General features: G+C 39.6%; 1 protein-coding gene across 8 annotated transcripts in view; it reads left to right on the top strand.

Moving 5' to 3' along the window:
- TDRD3 (tudor domain containing 3) overlaps nt 1–16,358 on the top strand; it is a 632,378-nt gene that overhangs the window by 497,280 nt on the left and 118,740 nt on the right. For all 8 annotated transcript variants that reach the window (XM_029602992.1, XM_029602999.1, XM_029602994.1 and 5 more), the window contains exon 12: nt 10,717–10,842. In XM_029602992.1, the coding sequence (XP_029458852.1) occupies nt 10,717–10,842 (126 nt within the window). The remainder of the gene's footprint in view (nt 1–10,716; nt 10,843–16,358) is intronic.

Here is a 16,358-nt window from a genome sequence, read left to right on the forward strand (position 1 = left end):
CGGAGGTGTGCCCCGTCCTGCGGGCCATTGTCTCACTACTCTGCTTTGTGGAGATCTATGGAGGTGTACCCCACTCTGCGGGCCATTGCCTTCCTTTTGTGACAGTATTGTGCCCCCTGCTCCTCGGGGCAGCACTTAGTGTATTGTGACTGTGCTGCACTTCCCCACTCCTCAGGGTAGCGCTCTCTCTCTCTCACTGCCAGATATCCCTGGGTTTCCCGCTCCTTGGGTAAGCTTGCATCATACCTTCTGTGCTGACTCTCCCCGTGGCTCCGCCCCTGGGGACGCTTCCTCTCTGCACTCCTTCATACTCAGCCTGCATCCTCGTGCCTTGGGGCCTGCCCAGCTCCTCAACACTAGGGGGACTTATTCAGACAGTTGCCTCCACATCTCCCTCTGTGCACTCTCTGGGCTGTATCACCTGTGGCCGCTGACCTCGCCTCCCAACAGTGAGGCCCCATGGGGCTCCTCCCTGTGGGCGGTACCATCTCTCATCGCGGGCCAAGGGCCCACTAACCCACGAGTTCTAACAGTGTAAAAAATATATAAATGAAATATATTAGATAAAGCATATTAATATTTAAATAAAAATGGAATAAAATCATAAAAATTAGGAATTTGAGGAGGCATGTTCAGATGACGCTCTAATGAGACATTAGACTTGAGCTCTGGCATTTCCTCCTCTTATCTCGCCTTCTCTTATGTCTTTTCCTCTCTGCGATTATGGGGAAGGGGAAAGGGGTTGCCCGTACTTACCCCTCTACCGGAACTTTGTGGCAGACCACCTTGCCTGAGCTTGCACTCACATCATCCTCTTCGATGCTGACCGCTGATTTGGCCGGTGGGGTGGTTGGCCCGTTGGTTGCTGAAACTTCACTTAGACCGGTCGCATGGTCATTGCCACTGCTTCCTGGATTTTCCAGTGGTGCGAGAGTAGAATTGCCGGAACAATTGCAGCTTTCTGGCGTCTCTCCCGCTTCTCTGAGTGGTGGTCTTGTTCCTGCTGCTGCTGAGGGACCGCAGTTTCATGTAGTAGAACAATTCCAGCTAAGTCAGGAGACATCGTTCGTTTGAGGGAGTGGCCCCTGGCGCTTTAGCAGCGGGTGACGTTTCTTCATTCAGCAAGGTCTCTGTCTCACAGGAGATTCAGATGCATTTAATACTCTTCAGGTTAGACCTGTGCTGATTAAACCTGCTCAAGTGACTCTGGATAATTTATGGGGTGTCCGCAAATCGGTTGAGAAGTATGTCACATCTCTGGTTACTATAACACTTGATATCCATTCCAAACATTTAAATCAAGATCAACGTATGGCTGCATGTGAAGGCTCTATTTCTAACCTGGAGACTTTGGTCTTTGAGATTAAAGATTTGCAAGCAAAGCAAGTAGTAGAATCTACAATGGTGTCACGTAAACTGGAAAGTTTGGAGAATGTTTCCAAGAATTTAAACTTACATGTTCTGAATTTTCCTCAGATCCCGTTACTCTCTCTAATTGAAATGTTTAAGTTCTATATGAAAGAAGTTTTGCAAATTCAAGAATCGGCCTAGCCGCCTATTCAAAAGGCTTATTATTTACCATCTACTAAAAATATTTGGATAGGAAATCACAAGAAGCTTCCTTGAATCTAACGGATTTTCTTGAGAATTATTCTTTGACATCTCATAATCAAGCTATTTTGCTTGTTTCTTTTGTGTTTCTACAAAATAGAGATAATATTCTTCGTTTATTTTTCCGTAAATGTGAAATGCTTTTTAAAGGGGAGAAAATGTGGGTGTTTCCTGACCTAGCTAGGTCTACTTAGGACCGTAGAAGAAAATGTCTTGCTATGCAACCAGATGTGTTAGCTTTGGGGACCTCTTATGTTATTAGATATCCATGTAAATGTATTGTGGTAGTAAATGCTGTTAAGAGTTGTCTTTTTCGACCCTGCTCAAGTGAGAGACTTCATTGAAAAACAGCTAGGCGTGTTGTTCTCCCTCAACCTACTTAAAGATAATAATCAAGTTTGTGGGTAATGTAACCCAGGTATGCTGTCTAGTTTCTTTTTTTTTTTTCTTGATTTGACTCTGCATATATGACCCAAGGGAGGAATTACAAATTCAGTTTGTGTCCTCCAATGGAAACTTCACAGAGGACCATAGGTTGTATTAATCTAATATATACTGTGGTAAAATACTATGATCTTGATTTGGGTTTCAGTCATTTATCTCAGAATGTATCTGATATTAATCAAGATTATCAGAATAAAATTAAAATTTAGTGAATATATATTGCAATGTAATGGAGCTCTGTAAAAATAAATATTGGTATTGATTTGAGACATGTTATCATTTATGATATCTTACAGTTGTAAAATCCAAGTAATATATGTTTTTGTAGTAACACTGTGGGACTCTGCAATCAGGGAGAATTCTAAATATGTTATAATTTACATTCTATCTCTTGTTAATATTATAGATGTGTGATGGTTGGGGCAGGAGCAGCCTAAACATACCCCTAGATTCAACAAAATGCTATAATTTTGCATAGATAAGGCCTATGATAATGCTGGCAGCCAGGATGGTCCCGTCCCCCCTCTGTTTTCCCCACTCATCGCCCGCCTTCCCACCACTCTGATATCCTATGAGTCTCTTCCATCACTTTAATAAGACACAGGACTCTGTAGTGGGTAATAAAGGCCACAGCTTTATTAATGAAAACACAAATGATATTTAATGTACCTAAGCCGGGTGAAGACCATGCAGTATCTCCGCACTGCCACAATTAGCCATCCACCACATTCAAGCAAGACTGCTTGATGCAACCGGCCCCCTGCCAGATCAAGGAAGGGGGACCACTGGGCACCTCCGTGCCCTGCTGATCTGTCGGCAGTCGTCCTAAACCAGACTTAACCCACTGTTTGCCTAATTGGCACTTCCGGCATTGCATTGCCATGCCAACCGGCTTGGGTATCCCGCCCCGGCTTACATTCAAATCAAAGCTGCGACATGAACAATGAAACAAAACATTATGACATAACTGGTATGGCTGTCTAACATAGAATTCTAATGCTACCCGTGGAACAGGAGACACGGCTATTTAACATGGAATGCCCGTGCTACCTGGGAAGCTATACCCGAACAAACTATGCAAAATGGGTAGGATGGGGATGCCACCGCCGCCCCGAAAATGGCACCTCGGGTGACGGACGGACTTATGTCAGGCCCAAGCACGTCATCCCGAGGTACCAGCAGTCGCCCCCCCATTGACACGCTCGACCTCAGTGGCCGAACTCCGAGATATGGGGGTTTGCCGCCACACGGCCTGCACACTTCCTCCCTCCTAGCCCCTGAAGCGAGGGTAAGTGAGCGGGAACGGCCAAGACCCCCGCCCCAGTGCCAGCCAGGATGGTCCCCTCCCCATCCGTTTCCCCCACTCACCGCCCACCTTCCCACCAGCCCGATATTCTATGAGTCTCTTCCGCCACTTTAATAAGACACAGGGACTCCATAGTGGGTAATAAAGGCTACAGCTTTATTAAACAAAACATAAATGATATTTAACGTACCCAAGCCAGGCGAAGACTATGCGGTATCACTGCGCTGCCCACAATCAGCCATCTGCCGCATTCAAGCAAGCTTGGTGCAACCAGCCCCCCCCCCCCCCCCCCACACACACACACACACTGCATCAAGCAAGGGGGACCACACCTCTGTGCCCTACCGAGCTGTCGGCAGTCGTCCTAAACTCACCGTTTTCCTAGTTGGCACTTCCGGCATCACATTGCTGTGCCACCCCAGCTCGGGTATCCCACCACCGGCATGAGGGAGTTGTTGACTTGCCTCACGCCCCCCCCCAACCAAAGCTGCAGCCTCAAAGGCTCAGATGCCCAGGCACACCTCCAACTCTTCCTGGAGGGAATTATTAAAAAAGTCCTGCCCTATATCGGATAGGTGAACCAAATCGTCTCAATACAGCCCTTCACGTTGCATATCTGCCCACTTGTGCTATTTCTGAAGACCCCCTAAACTCTGTAGGCATGCACCTATCTGTTGATTCAGCTTCCGGTGCCCCCATCACCTAACAAACTGAAACTGAATCCCCCTCTTCCTTCCAAAAACACCCGCAAAATATTTAAAAAAGTGGACCTATTGGACTAAAGAGCTTCCCTACTCCCCTCCCTCCCCAAATTCAGCAAGTAAATGTGGCCTCAGGGTACCCTCCTAATGCCGGCTTTTCCCCTTCTACCCGCAACCCTCTCATTCCACCTGGCATCCCTCCATAATCACCAGCCAGGAGTGCAGTAGGATTGTAGTGCTCCCGACTGTATCCAACATTGCTGTCATGTAATAGTCTGACAACAGTGCCACTTGGAGTACTACGATCCTATGAGGCACCTGAAAGCAGAGAGGTGTTGGGTGGGGCAGCTGAATTCGCGGGTTGGAGAAGGAAGAGGGATGTTCAGAGGTTACTTTTATTTGCTGAATTTGAGAGGGGGAGAGAAAGCTGTTTAGGCCAATAGAGTCTGCAGTGTTTTTAAATCTTTGGGGAAAGGGGAGTTCAGGCACTTTGTGGCAGTGGGCTATGAACCAGGAGACCAGGGTTCAAGTCCCGCTCTTGCTCCTTGTGACCTTGGGCAAGTCACTTTATCCTCCATTGCCTCAGGTACAAAACTTAGATTGTAAGCTCTCTGGGGATAGGGAAATACCTACAGTATCTGAATGTAAACAGATGTGATATCTCAGATCGAATGTCGGTATATAAAAATAATAAATAAATAAATAATAGTCTGGTAGGCCTCTAGGATTTTCTTCTTTTTCTGCCACTTAACCAAATATGTTTCATTATATCAGGTTAAGGTTAAAGTTTTCTGGAGAAATGTACTAGAGTCCATATTTATTTTTTATTTATTTAGTGCAAATTTGTTTGACCCCTTTTTGCTGTTCACTACAAGGCATTTAATAAATCATAAAAATCATATATGCTAAAATTTGGATACAGTGCAAATAGCATATATTATCTGGAAAAATGCAAAAGCATCTCAAATAACACAGGGGAGCAAAATCCTCATGGAAATTCATGATCAGATGGGTCTCATCCACTGTCGCCCCCCAATCAACCCCAGCCTACTCTTAGATCTGCTCATATAGCTATTTCTTAAATTTTTTTTTTAATATCTGATAACTATTTCTAATCAGATTTTTAGAGGTATTGCATTCTAAAGCAGTGGTGAAAAACAAATAAAAGCACATAAATATATTGAAGCCAAACATACTACAGATAGACCTAGAATTTCTAGTAAAGCATGAGTAGCTGGTTTCAAGGCCCTTATAGATTCATAGTGCACTAACAGATCTACAAGATATTTCAGCATTGTACAAGGTAGGCATCTAAATATAAATGAAAAAAATTTAAACTTCAATCTGGATTTATTTTATTTATTTATTTATTTAAATTCTTTTAATATACCGATGTTCTAGACCAGGTCTTATCGTACCGGTTTACAATGACCTAGGGGGAAAAAACCAGTTAACAATGAAAGCAAGAAATTACATTATAACAGGGAATGTGGAACTGGGCTATTAGAGAAAAAGAGGATAGGTTAAACAATTTCTAACCGGAGAGCAGAGCAAATAAGCAGAAACATAAGTGCTTACATGGTAAGCATTATATACAAATTTACATCTTGTGTAATATTAGGCAAGTTATATTAAAGTGCAGTTAGCCGAAAAACAGTTCCTTTGAATTGCTGAAAGATTTAGCCAAGAGCCAATACAATTTGTAATTAGCTTTACTAAGGCCCTTCTCAGTCATTCACTCTACAAGGGACTCATTGGGGAAACTGCTAAATATGACTAGGACAAAAACGCTTCCTGATCAGACAGTGTAAAAAATTGTGTCCTCTGCAAGAAAGATAATCAATAAGTAGTAGACATCAACCTAGTTAGTGTAGACAATGTTAGGCCTATTGGCTACAACTGCACAAGTTGCCACTGGGCATATTTCCTTATGAGGCAAGCGCAAGAGACATAGAGTTCTCACAGTCCTTGATTGCTCAGAGCCTCCTGGATTATATCTAGGTCTCATATAAGTTATAAGTCTTGCAGATCTTTTATGTTACCCATCCCAATCTTATTCAATAGCCTTCCCTTTCAAATTCCAAAACATCAAATTTTGCCAACTACAGATGTGTCTAACTTGGGCTATAGAGCATACCTAGAACTGTACTCAAAGATTGTGATCTTTTCTTGAAATAAGATTTTCACATTGATGCCCTGAGATGAGGGCTGCTCTGAACACTCTAAAAGCCTTCAGAAACTGAGTATTTAACAAAATAACATTTGTTTCTTGCTTACTCCCAGTCTCCCTGAAATCAACAGTTCAAACTTGGTTTGTCTGCAACAGATAAAGCAGTGAGGGAGGTCAGGACTACACTTTGAGATGTTACCAAATTGTTTTAAAAAAAGAGTGATAGGTGTGAGATGCCTAATAGGTATCAGTACGTAGGGGTAGGTGAAGACATGCAGGATAGGGTGGTGGAATGGAAAACTTTGGATTTAACTGAAAAAGAGATGGATAAAATTTGTAGAAAGACTGAAGATGGGAGTTGTAACTTCTGAACAGCAGCATTTTATATTGATGGAATCAGATGGATCTAGGATAAAAAGGTAGTGGAGGTTGCAGTAATGAAGAATAGAGATGATTTAAGATACTGAAAAGATTTAGGCTTCTGAGATGGTAACAAAAAGTAGATTTTGGCGATGTGGGGAACATAAGAACATGCCATACTGGGTCAGAACAAGGGTCCATCAAGCCCAGCATCCTGTTTCCAACAGTGGCCAATCCAGGCCATAAGAACCTGGCAAGTACCCAAAAACTAAGTCTATTCCATGTTACCATTGGTAGTAATAGCGGTGGTTATTATCTAAGTCAACTTAATTAATAGCAGGTAATGGACTCCTCCTCCAAAAACTTATCCAATCCTTTTTTAAACACAGCTATACTAACTGCACTAACCACATCTTCTGGCAACAAATTCCAGAGTTTGTGCAATGCGTGAAAAAGAACTTTCTCCGATTAGTTTTAAATGTGCAACTTGCTAACTTCATGGATTGCACCCTAGTCTTCCTATTATCCGAAAGAGTAAAAAACCAATTCACATCTACCCGTTCTAGACCTCTCATGATTTTAAACACCTCTATCACATCCCCCCTCAGCCGTCTCTTCTCCAGGCTGAAAAGTCCTAACCTCTTTAGTCTTTTCTCATAGGGGAGCTGTTCCATTCCCTTTATCATTTTGGTTGCCCTTCTCTGTACCTTCTCCATCGCAATTATATCTTTTTTGAGATGCGTCGACCAGAATTGTACATAGTATTCAAGGTGCGGTCTCAGCATGGAGCAATACAGAGGCATTATGACATTTTCCATTTTATTCACCATTCCCTTTCTAATAATTCCCAACATTCTGTTTGCTATTTTGACTGCCGCAGCACACTAAACTGACGATTTCAATGTGTTATCCAATATGATGCCTAGATCTCTTTCTTGGGTAGTAGCACCTAATATGGAACCTAACATTGTGTAACTATAGCATAGGTTATTTTTCCCTATATGCATCACCTTGCACTTGTCCACATTAAATTTCATCTGCCATTTTGATGCCCAATTTTCCAGCCTCACAAGGTCTTCCTGAAATTTATCACAATCTGTTTGTGATTTAACTACTCTGAACAATTTTGTATCATCAGCAAATTTGATTACCTCACTTGTCGTATTTCTTTCCAGATCATTTATAAATATATTGAAAAGTAAGGGTCCCAATACAGATCTCTGAGGCACTTCACTGCCCCACACCCTTCCACTGAGAAAATTGGGTGGTAGCTCTAATATGGAACCTAACATTGTGTAACTGTAGCATGGGTTATTTTTCCCTATAGGCATCACTTTGCACTTATCTATATTAAATTTCATCTGCCATTTCAATGCCCAATTTTCCAGTCTCACAAGGTCTTCCTGCAATTTCACAATCTGCTTGTGATTTAACTACTCTGAATAATTTTGTATCATCTGTAAATTTGATTACCTCACTCGTATTTCTTTCCAGATCATTTATAAATATATTGAAAAGCACGGGTCCCAGTACAGATCCCTAAGGCACTCCACTGCCCACTTCTTTCCACTGAAAAAATTGTCCATTTAATCCTACTCTCTGCTTCCTGTCTTTTAGCCAGTTTGTAATCCACGAAAGGACATCACCACCTATCCCATAACTTTTTATTTTTCCTAGAAGCCTCTCATGAGGAACTTTCAGATGCCTTCTGAAAATCCAAGTACACTACATATATAAGGTTTACCTTTATCCACATGTTTATTCACTCCTTCAAAAAAGTGAAGCAGATTTGTGAGGCAAGACTTGCCTTGGGTAAAGCCATGCTGACTTTGTTCCAGGAAACCATGTCTTTCTATATGTTCTGTGATTTTGAAGTTTAGAATACTTTCCACTATTTTTCCTGGCACTGAAGTCAGGCTGACCGGTCTGTAGTTTCCCGGATCGCCCCTGGAGCCCTTTTAAGATATGGGGGTTACTTTAGCTATCCTCCAGTCTTCAGGTACAATGGATGATTTTAATGACAGGTTACAAATTTTTACTAATAGGTCTGAAATTTCATTTTTTAGTTCCTTCAGAACTCTGGGGTGTTTACCATCCGGTCTAGGTGATTTACTGCTCTTTAGTTTGTCAATCAGGACTACCACATCTTCTAGGTTCACCGTGATTTGGTTCAGTACATATGAATCATTACCCATGAAAATCTTCTCCAGTACGGGTACCTCCCAACATCCTCTTTAGTAGACACCGAAGAAAAGAAATCATTTAATCTTTCTGCGATGGCCTTATGTTCTCTAAGTGCCCCTTTAACCCCTCGATCAACTAACGGTCCAACTGACCCTCTCACAGGCTTTCTGCTTCGGATATATTTTAAAATGTTTTTACTGTGAGTTTTGCCTCTACGGCCAACTTCTTTTCAAATTCTCTCTTAGCCTGTCTTATCAATGTCTTACATTTAACTTGCCAAATTTATGGATCCTTCTTCCAATTTTTTAATGAAGATCTTTTGGCTAAAATAGCTTCTTTCACCTCCTCTTTTAACCATGCCGGTAATCATTTTGCCTTCTTTCCAGCTTTCTTAATGTGTGGAATACATCCTGATTGTGCTTCTAGGATGGTATTTTTTTTAACAATGACCACGCCTCTTGCACACTTTTTACTTTTGAAGCTCCTCCTTTCAGTTTTTTTCTAACTATTTTTCTCATTTTATCAAAGTTTCCCTTTTGAAAGTTTAGCACGAGAGCCGTGGATTTGCTTACTGTCCCCCTTCCAGTCATTAAATCAAATTTGATCATATTATGATCACTATTGCCAAGCGGCCCCACCACCGTTACCTCTCTCACCAAATCCTGTTCTCCACTGAGAATTAGATCTAAAATTGCTCCCTCTCTCATCGGTTCCTGAACCAATTGCTCCATAAAGCTATCATTTATTCCGTCCAGGAACTTTATCTCTCTAGTGTGTCAGGATGATAACATTAACGCAGTCAATATTGGGGTAATTGAAGTCTCCCATTATTACCGCACTACCAATTTGGTTAGCTTCCCTAATTTCTCTTAGCATTTCACTGTCAGTCTCACCATCTTGACCAGGTGGACGGTAGTATGCCCCTATCACTATAGTCTTCCCCGACACACAAGGGATTTCTACGCATAAAGATTCAGTTATGCATTTAGTCTCGTGCAGGATGTTTATCCTGTTGGACTCTATGCTATTCCGGACATAAAGCACCACACCTCCTCCCGGGTGCTCCTCTCTGTCATTGAGATATAATTTGTATCCCGGTATAGCACTGTCCCATTGTTTGTCCGCCTTCCACCATGTCTCTGAGATGCCAATTAAGTCTATGTCATCATTCACTGCTATACATTCTAATTCTCCCATCTTACTTCTTAGACTTCTGGCATTAGCATACAAACATTTCAAAATTTGTTTTTTGTTTGTATTTTCATTCTGCTTTTTAATTGATAGGGATAAGTTAGAATTTTTTAGCTCAGGTGAGTTTTTAGTTACAGGCACTTGGACTACTTTTCTTATTATTGGAACTTCACTGTTGGGATGCCCTAATTCTAATGCATCATTAGTATCCTTTGAAGATACCTTTCTCTGAACCATGCACTGCTGAGTGACTGTCGGCTTTCCCCTCTGCTCTAGTTTAAAAGCTGCTCTGTCTCCTTTTTAAAGATTAGCACCAGCAGTCTGGTTCCACCCTGGTTAAGGTGGAGCCCATCCCTTTGGAAGAGACTCCCCCCTTCCCCAAAAGGTTCCCCAGTTCCTAACAAAACTGAATCCCTTTTCCTTGCGCCATCGTCTATCCACGCATTGAGACTCCGGAGCTACCTGCCTGCCTCTGGTGACCTAAATAGAGATAATGAAGACAGCTTATGACAAGCTTGGAAAGAGGTGGAAAAATAGAATTTGAAAAACAAAACTTAAACCATGCTAAATGAGGTTTATTTAATTTTATTTCTTTAAATGAAGTAGTACATTAACTGAGTACGTTGGTTGTTTTTATTTTTCATATCATCCTTTCTTAAAATGTAAAAAATGTAGTTTATTTTTCAAATAGTGTTGTGTCAGCTCATCATTAAGTCAGCATTTTATAATATGTTTAATTTCTTTCTAAGTTTTACAGAGCTGAAATTGAAGCTCTTCATTCATCTGGAACAACTGCAGTTGTTAAATTCAGTGACTATGGAAACTATGAAGAGGTTCTTTTAAGCAACATCAGGCCTATTCAAGCAGAGGCATGGGTATGTGATCAAAAAATGTATCCAAAGATATAATTCATATAAATATGTAGCTGTAATTCCTGGAAAATGTGTTGGTGCTGCAATGCAGAATAAAATATTTCATCAGGTTAATTATTAGTTGGTTATTACTTTCACGTGAATAAGTTCTTTAATTATCTTGCTAAATATATCTGAAATAAACATGAATTCTTTGGTAATACTTTAGATGTATAATAAAGTAAAACTTATGTTTTTGAAAATGGAAATTATTTACATGTTACATGAACAATTACTTGTAAATGCAACTGAGCATTTTATGCATGTGGTGTTGTCTTCCCAGTTTAGATATCAGTACCTTGAGCTTCATATATTTACTGATATTAAACATCCAGTAAATTCTGATTACATCCATGTATGATGTGTCTTTTGTAAATATATATCTCTGTATATATAGATATATATATAAAAACTCAGTGGTCAAGTCTTCTAAGCAGATGTTGGATTGATTATTGACAAGTGTTCTACAGCATCAGATTGTGAAATCTGCACAGTAATACCAATAGAAACATCACCACAATAACAATAGTACCACCACCTTCTGTACGCTTGCAAACTGGAAAACACTGACTTTAACTCTGTTTTAATTCATTGACAATGGATATATTTTCCAAGTAGTCCAATTAGTGTCAGGCATAGTAAGACCGAGTGGTTGAACTGGGTGTAACAGTGATGAAATAATAAATGAATTTTCTCAATATAGCCACATAAAGGCTTGGATTCACGCAGTATTCTTAGACTGTTTAGGCTGACATATCAACAGAGCTAATAAGAGTATATGCATATAAAACATACTTTGAGGCTTATAATTTCTCTGGACCCTAAATGAGGCTATATTGTGACTATATTACACATAAATATTCAAGTCCCCTGTGGTACCCTTATCGTATTCCAAGTTTGTAATTTAATTCTTTTTTTTAATTATATAAGTTGAAGCCCACAAAACTAGAAGCTTACAGTGCTTTGGAATGTACTTTTTTTTAAACTGCTCTATAAAATCAGTTAAATTAAAATTCATTTTTATAATATTAATGATCATAAGCACTGGTATCATTGGATTTGATTTTCTTCAGCTTATCCTATTTTCTTTTGGACCTCAGCTCTTCTGGCTTAAAATTAAGTAGCAGGAAATACCCTTACCTGTCAGTTTCTTAAGCAGTAACTCATGACGGATACCGTAGTTAGTGAATGCTCTGAAGGCGTTGAAAGCTCCAGGCAAAGCTAAGTGAATTTAGCCCAGACAAGACATTAAGTGATGGTAAATGTCTTATCTGGAGAGGGGTAGGGGGAATAATTGTTGATTTTGTAAGCCTAAATATGTGTGTAATTGAGTATTTTTTATTATTATATTTTTTTTTTTAAAGTAGTAAAACACACATATTTAGAACAGCTAGGTAAATTAAACTGTGTACCTCCAGGGAATCCAGTATATTATTTGGAATCAGACTAAGCATTCTCTTTAACTTAGAATGTATAAAAGCAATAAACCCTTAGCTTTTTGTGTTTGAAATTTCCCCATACTTTTATTCCAAGGAAGTCTGATTCATCTTATAAAAGAAACCACTCAAGTCTGATTCACCTTATAAAAGAAACCATTTTTGGAGAAAACACTCCTTAAACCAAGGATGCTCAACTCCAGTTCTCAGGAGTCACCAACTGGTTGGGTTTTGAGGATGTCCTTAATGAATATACATGAGCCAGATTAGCATGCAAATTGGCTCCACTGTTTGCAGATCTTGCTCATGCATATGCATGAGGGATATCCATAAAATTCAACCAGTTGGTGGCCCTCAAGGACTGGAAGTGCCCAGCCTTAAAACTAACTTTTATGAAACTTGGTAGAGAAATACCAGATGGGCATGTAGTATGAGGAGTTTTACTGCATGGTCATGTAGCTGCTCCCACTCTTTCTTTGCATTCTATTTTGAGTGCTACTTTACAAAATGTGCCCGTCCCAAGCTGATTTTCTTTATCTCTACTATCTTCTATAGCAGTATCTGCTACTGAAAAGATTCAGCAACCTTTTTCTAGCACAGGAATAGGTGGAGAGGGAGAATGAATTGTATTCTCTACTGTGATTCCCATTGCAAGAATCATCATTGCAAGAATTGGTCTTTAGAGTGAATATTCTAAGTCCATTCCAGATCTGTTCCCCTTTGGATACTTATTTACCAGCAAAGAGTGTATAAGGAGTCAAGAAACTGCTTGCAAACCTGGGTCTCCCACATTGCAGTATGATACGCTGTAGCAATGCCACCTTACTGGCATATGGGACTTTTAAGGTCTCTGAACAGAGCATGGGAAACTTCCGTGTCAGTTAAGAGTATGTTTGAATATTGGTACTTATTATAGTATCTATCTCAGATTCAAATAGAGACCTAAATCAAAACAAAAAACTATAGTAATTACAACTCTTGTAACTTTTTCCAGATACTTATTTAAATAACTGTAAGGCTTTCTTCTGTTTTGATAGTGATAACCAAAAGGAAGGCAAGTAATGGTCAATTGTGTATAAACAAAATGAAAACTTGTTAAAAAAAAAATTGTACAATTGCATGCAACTTAAAAAGACTCCTGTTTTTTACTCTCTGCTTACTCTCCATTTCATTCTCCTATGTTCCCTCCTCCATACTTTCTTGCATTGTCTACATCCTTTTTAAAAAAGCCTTTCCAATCCCTGACTGAGACCTACACCCGACATCTCAATCACACTATTAAAAATGGTTTTAAATAACAAACTTTGTCATTCGCTGCCATCACCTTCACATTGTTATCATTATCATTTACTATACAAATCACATTTAATCGGACTCAATCCTGTAACCTTGTAAATAAGTTGCTGTAAGTTAAATCCCCCTCTTCTCACCTCCAACTCCCAGTTATTTATTTCCCTGTTTTATTGTAACTGTCACTCTCCTTACAATCCTCTTGTTACAGTTGTTTGAGTTATCCCTTATCTTGCACACTTTGTTAAATGTAAACCGGTTTGATGTGATCCATGTCATGAAAGCCGGTATAGTAAAAATAATAAATAAATAAATAAATCCTCCCGCTCTTTCTTGCACCGATTTTGCTCCACTCACACTCATGCTCTTTTTCTTTCTATGCTCTCTTGCACCTTCCCCACTCTACTCCCCCATGTCCTTATTCCCCACACACTCTCTTGTGCCCTGCTGCACTCCACTCCCATGTTCTTTCTGGCCTCCTGTGGTAACTTGGATGATAGCAGCTTGAAACAGCCAGAAGAATAAGGAGGCAAACTCTGGCTGTTTCCCTTTTGTACAGTGAACAAACCAAAACAAACAACAGTGTACCTCACCTTAATTTCAGGCAACTCACAATCTTTAAACGTAGCAGCTCTTAAACTTCAGATAATTCACAACCTGGCCTGTCTAAATGTTCCAGGCCCTGAGTTCTTAAACTCTAGTGAGAGGCTTCTCCCTTCACCCAGGATTCCAAAGAGGGTTTGGATTTTAAAGAGGATCGGGCGAGACAGCTGTGTCCGGTCCTTTAAGGTAGTCTGAGGGAGTTTTCTATATTCTTCCTCATGCCTCCCCACTGTCTCTTTCCCTCCACTCTTCCATGTTGTCTCCCTATTCTGCTTGTCTTGGAAGCTTTGCTGCTGCATGGCTCTGCCTCCTTTTCTTTGCCGGTGGGGGTCAGCTATGCAGCATCAGTCACTGGCACAGTTTGTATTTATCCACCTGCTAGTCCTTGCTTGTGACTTCACTACCACAGATGGATAAACCAGATGCATAAGTGTATTTCATATATAATATATGCTAAAAAGTAGTTTTCCAAACAGGCAGAAATTGGCTGTGTAACAGATTTTAGTATGTAAGGTTTTGTTTGTGAATTTGTGTATCACATCATGTGTAAGTGACAGGGGTTGTATGCATATCAATGTGGTATAGTTTTATGTGGATAGCAGCTATTGCTACCTTTTTTTCTTTATATATATAGAGAGAGAGACAGTTCTGCAGTTGAAGCCATGAAAAAAAGTGACATTATTATATGAAATAATGACTTTCTTCTTGATAAATTAATTTTAACTTTTTCCATCATTATCGCTACTGGACATTATGCATTGCAGTGCACCAACAATGGAATATAAATCAAGCAAAAATAAGAATAAGAAAGCTAACTAATATCCCTCTGCATCTATTTAGAACATTATTTTGAAAATACATTGGTACTTTCCTGGAAAGATATCTGGTTTATCATATATGTGAGTCGTGTTTTTTTTAGATTTTGGGTGAAAAGTAGTACAGATTTATCAGTAAAGTTATGAAAATAAAGTTTTACTAAACTGATGCTACAATTTTGACTGGCACTAAAGGCTTATTGATGTGTAGTTTCTTGGCTTTTTCTTTTCTTTTTTGTATGGTGATTACATGGGTTTATTTTCTATTTCAGTCTGCTTGCCAGGGAAGTTGCAGTGTCCCAAGAGCTACTGCAATTTCTTCAGCTATTTTGTTGAGTACTCTGAAGTGTAATCATTGTGCTCAGGTGCCTTTTTTGCTTTTAGGTTCCTTAATTGCCATTTTAGCTGCACAATTTCAATTTCAGACCAATGTAGCTTGTCATCCACTAGTACTTTATCTTTTGATCAAGTACTATCTCCATTAATTTATTCCCTGTGAGCACTTTGTAGAGGAACTTATGGAGTACTTTTGCACCTTCTCTCTTTACAATTACTTTTCACTGAATTTCTTTAGAACATAAGAACATAAGTTTTGCCATACTACGTCAGAGCAAAGGACCATCAAGCCTAGTATCCTGTTTCCAACAGTGGCCAATCCAGTTCCTGGCAGTTATCCCAAAAGGTCAATGTATTTATTCCTTGCTGCTTATCCCAAGCAGTGGATTTCTTCAAGTCCATCTTAATATTGGTTTATGGACTAAATTCAAGAACTTGCCCAACTCTATTTTTAAATCCAGTTACACTAACATCTTTTATCATATCCTCCTGCAGTGAATTCCAGATCTTACTTAAGCACCGAGGAAAAAAATATTTATTTATTTATTTATTTATTTATTTAACACTTTTTCTATACCGACCTTCATGGTAGGAACCATATCAGGTCGGTTTACATCGAAAAGGGGAAACTATAACAGAAACCATAGTTACAACGGAAGGACAAAGTTACATTCAACAAGGGTAATATGGGTAATATGTTCTCCTATTTGTTTTAAATGTATTACCTAGTGACTTCATTGCATGTTCCCTAGTCTTTGTACTGTTTGAAAGAGTAAACACATGATTTGCATTTACCCATTCCAGTCCAATCATTATTATATAGATCTCTATCAAATTTTGTCCAAGTTAAAGAGCCCTAATCTCTTTAGTAGGGATGTGCATTTGTTTTAAACAAATGGGACCCTGATTGTTTCATTTGTGGGTCCCTAAAATGAATGGAGGGGGGTCTCATGAATAAAACAAATCTTATATGTCCCACTTGTTTTTCCTTTCCTATTCA

Source organism: Rhinatrema bivittatum, chromosome 5 (assembly GCF_901001135.1).
Source record: "Rhinatrema bivittatum chromosome 5, aRhiBiv1.1, whole genome shotgun sequence".
Lineage (NCBI taxonomy): Eukaryota > Metazoa > Chordata > Amphibia > Gymnophiona > Rhinatrematidae > Rhinatrema > Rhinatrema bivittatum.